At 48.2% G+C, this 2500-nt stretch overlaps 1 protein-coding gene across 2 annotated transcripts in view; it reads left to right on the forward strand.

Moving 5' to 3' along the window:
* LOC143285886 (acyloxyacyl hydrolase-like) overlaps positions 1-2500 on the forward strand; it is a 23905-nt gene that overhangs the window by 13679 nt on the left and 7726 nt on the right. For both annotated transcript variants that reach the window (XM_076593329.1, XM_076593330.1), the window contains exon 12: positions 772-888. In XM_076593329.1, coding sequence (XP_076449444.1) covers positions 772-888 — 117 coding nt within the window. The remainder of the gene's footprint in view (positions 1-771; positions 889-2500) is intronic.

The following is a 2500-nucleotide window of genomic DNA, read 5'->3' on the forward strand; positions in this document are numbered from 1 at the left end:
AACACTGACATGGATTACATGATCTCTAACGTGCGTATTTGATCTTCTGCTTGCGTATACACACGAAGGGGGTTCAGGCACTAGCAGGTCTGCACGTATATTGACCTGGGAGGTCGGAAAAATTTCCGCCTTTTACCCACCAGGCGCCGTTACCGAGATTCGAACTCACTTTGAAAGACCAACGCTTTAACCATTCGGCTATTGCGCCCGTCCGGGAAATGCACTGAAATAAACAAGTGTTTCTTCTCTCCAAATCGACATGCAGCAGACACAGCTGGAAATACTGTAGCAGTTAGTTTCCTTCGCTTCCAGTCTATGCATGTGTAGGAAGATGGAAACCGTTTTTTATGGAAACAAAGTTTGACATCAAAGTATTGCTCGGGCTCAGGGCTGACAGGGTTAAGGTCAAACTGTTCGCTGGAGGTAAGTACAGGGTGTCTGTCCGGGTGGAAGATCCGGGTGGGAAGTTCGTAGGTCAGTTTGTCCGGGTGGAGGGTCCGCAGGTCAGTCTGTCTTTGTGGGATGATTATAATGATAATGACGGCGATGATGATGGTGGCGCTATTGACAAGGACGAAGACGTTGATGAAATGTTAATTCTACTGCTGCCTGCATTCTTACCACTGTTTCGGGGTTGCTTGAACAACAACTGCCTGGTTTTGAGTGTTTCTGGTTGGCTTTATCATCATTGTAGTATCGCTGCTTGTTTGTCACTGACGTTTTGTACCCATGTCATCGAACTTTTCACGGCGATTTGTTTCGATCACACAGCACTGGGGTTCAATAACTGGACAGAGGTGATCGATGGGCCGATCGATTCCGTCTACCTGCGGCTGCGGAACAGGAACCGCTGCAACCACAAAGACTATCAGAACATCGCCGTCAACGGTATGTCATACTCTCTGTGGTGTTCCTTCCATTGGCTCCATTGAGTCCGTGCAGCCGTCCACTCATCAACCATCCACCCACCCATTCATCTATCCTTGCATCCGCGCACATGTCCACCCACCCTACCACGCTTCAATGATTCCATCCACCCACCCATCCATCCACCCACCCTCCCATCCATCCACCCACCCATCCATCCCTTTATCCACCCACCCACCCATCCATCCACCTATCCACCCACCCACCCATACATCCATCAACCCATCCATCCACTCACCCACCCATCCATCCACCCATACATCCATCTATCCACCCATCCATCCACTCACCCACCCACCCACCCATCCGTCCATCCATCTATCCACCCACCCATCTATCTACCCACCCACCCACCCACCCATCCATCCACTCACCCACCAATCCATCCACCCATACATACATCCATCCATCTATCCATCCACCCACCCACCCATCTATCCACCCATCCCTCCACTCACCCACACACCCACCTATCCATCCACCCACACACCCATCAATCCACCTATCCACCCTCCCACCCACCAAGACATCCAATGTCCGTGTGCTAATCAACCAAACGAAATATTTGTCCTTTGCCTGTCTAAGTCTGTCGATGTGTCTGTCTATTTGTCAGTATGAATGGATGGATGGATGGATGGAAATGTCTTCCTGTTGGTATCAATCTCTCTTTGGCAGGTGCAATGGCCGAATCGCTAATGCTTTTGACTTTCAATCTGATGGTCCTTCGTTTGATCCCGGTAACGGGCCAGGTGGGTTAAGAGTATTAAGAAAAATCAACCCAACAGTTTCACTGATTTTCTGGGTCAACAAAACAGGCCGATGTGCAGATCTGCTACATCCTTCATCCCTTCGTATGTAGCGGCATACAAATGCAGGTCAAATACATACGTTGAAGATCCTGTAATCCATGTCACCGTTCAGCGGGCTATGGATACACGAAAAAAAAAAACCCCTCATCATATACACTCCCGAATACGGGAGTATGGCTGCCTAAAAGCCCGCTCGTAAGTTGAGGTGAACGTGGGAGCTGAAGCCCATGAATGTAGAAGGAAATTCTGTCATGAAAATGCAAAGGAACATGTTTTAGGCGAAAGATAAAACGTACATAGAACACACACACACACACACACACACACACACAAATACACACACACACACACACACACACATATATAACGCAAACGAAATACGCATTGCATTGCACTGCATCATCAAAACAGATTTCTCTCTTGTATCCTGGATGCTCTCCCTGATGGAGTGCCAACCATTTCCTTTTTTTTCTTTCTGTCTGCGAGTGTAATCATTTTACTACCAAAGCAGTTCTTTTTTCCTCTTCTTTTATTGCAATCAAATTCTGCCAGGGACAATTTGTTGTTGTTGTTGTTGTTGCCGATGGTTCTTTTACGTGCGCTTAGTGCATGCTGCTTTTGCTACCTCGGTTTATCGCCTCATCCAAAGGACTAGCACCCAGACCGCCGCTCAAGGTTCAGTGGAGAAGTGTGTGGGACTCGACTAACACGTGAACACTCGCTTCCTATTTGGTTTCGTTACTTCTTGGCCACCGCTGCACGAG

Source organism: Babylonia areolata, chromosome 9, assembly GCF_041734735.1.
Source record: "Babylonia areolata isolate BAREFJ2019XMU chromosome 9, ASM4173473v1, whole genome shotgun sequence".
Taxonomy (NCBI): Eukaryota; Metazoa; Mollusca; class Gastropoda; order Neogastropoda; family Buccinidae; genus Babylonia; species Babylonia areolata.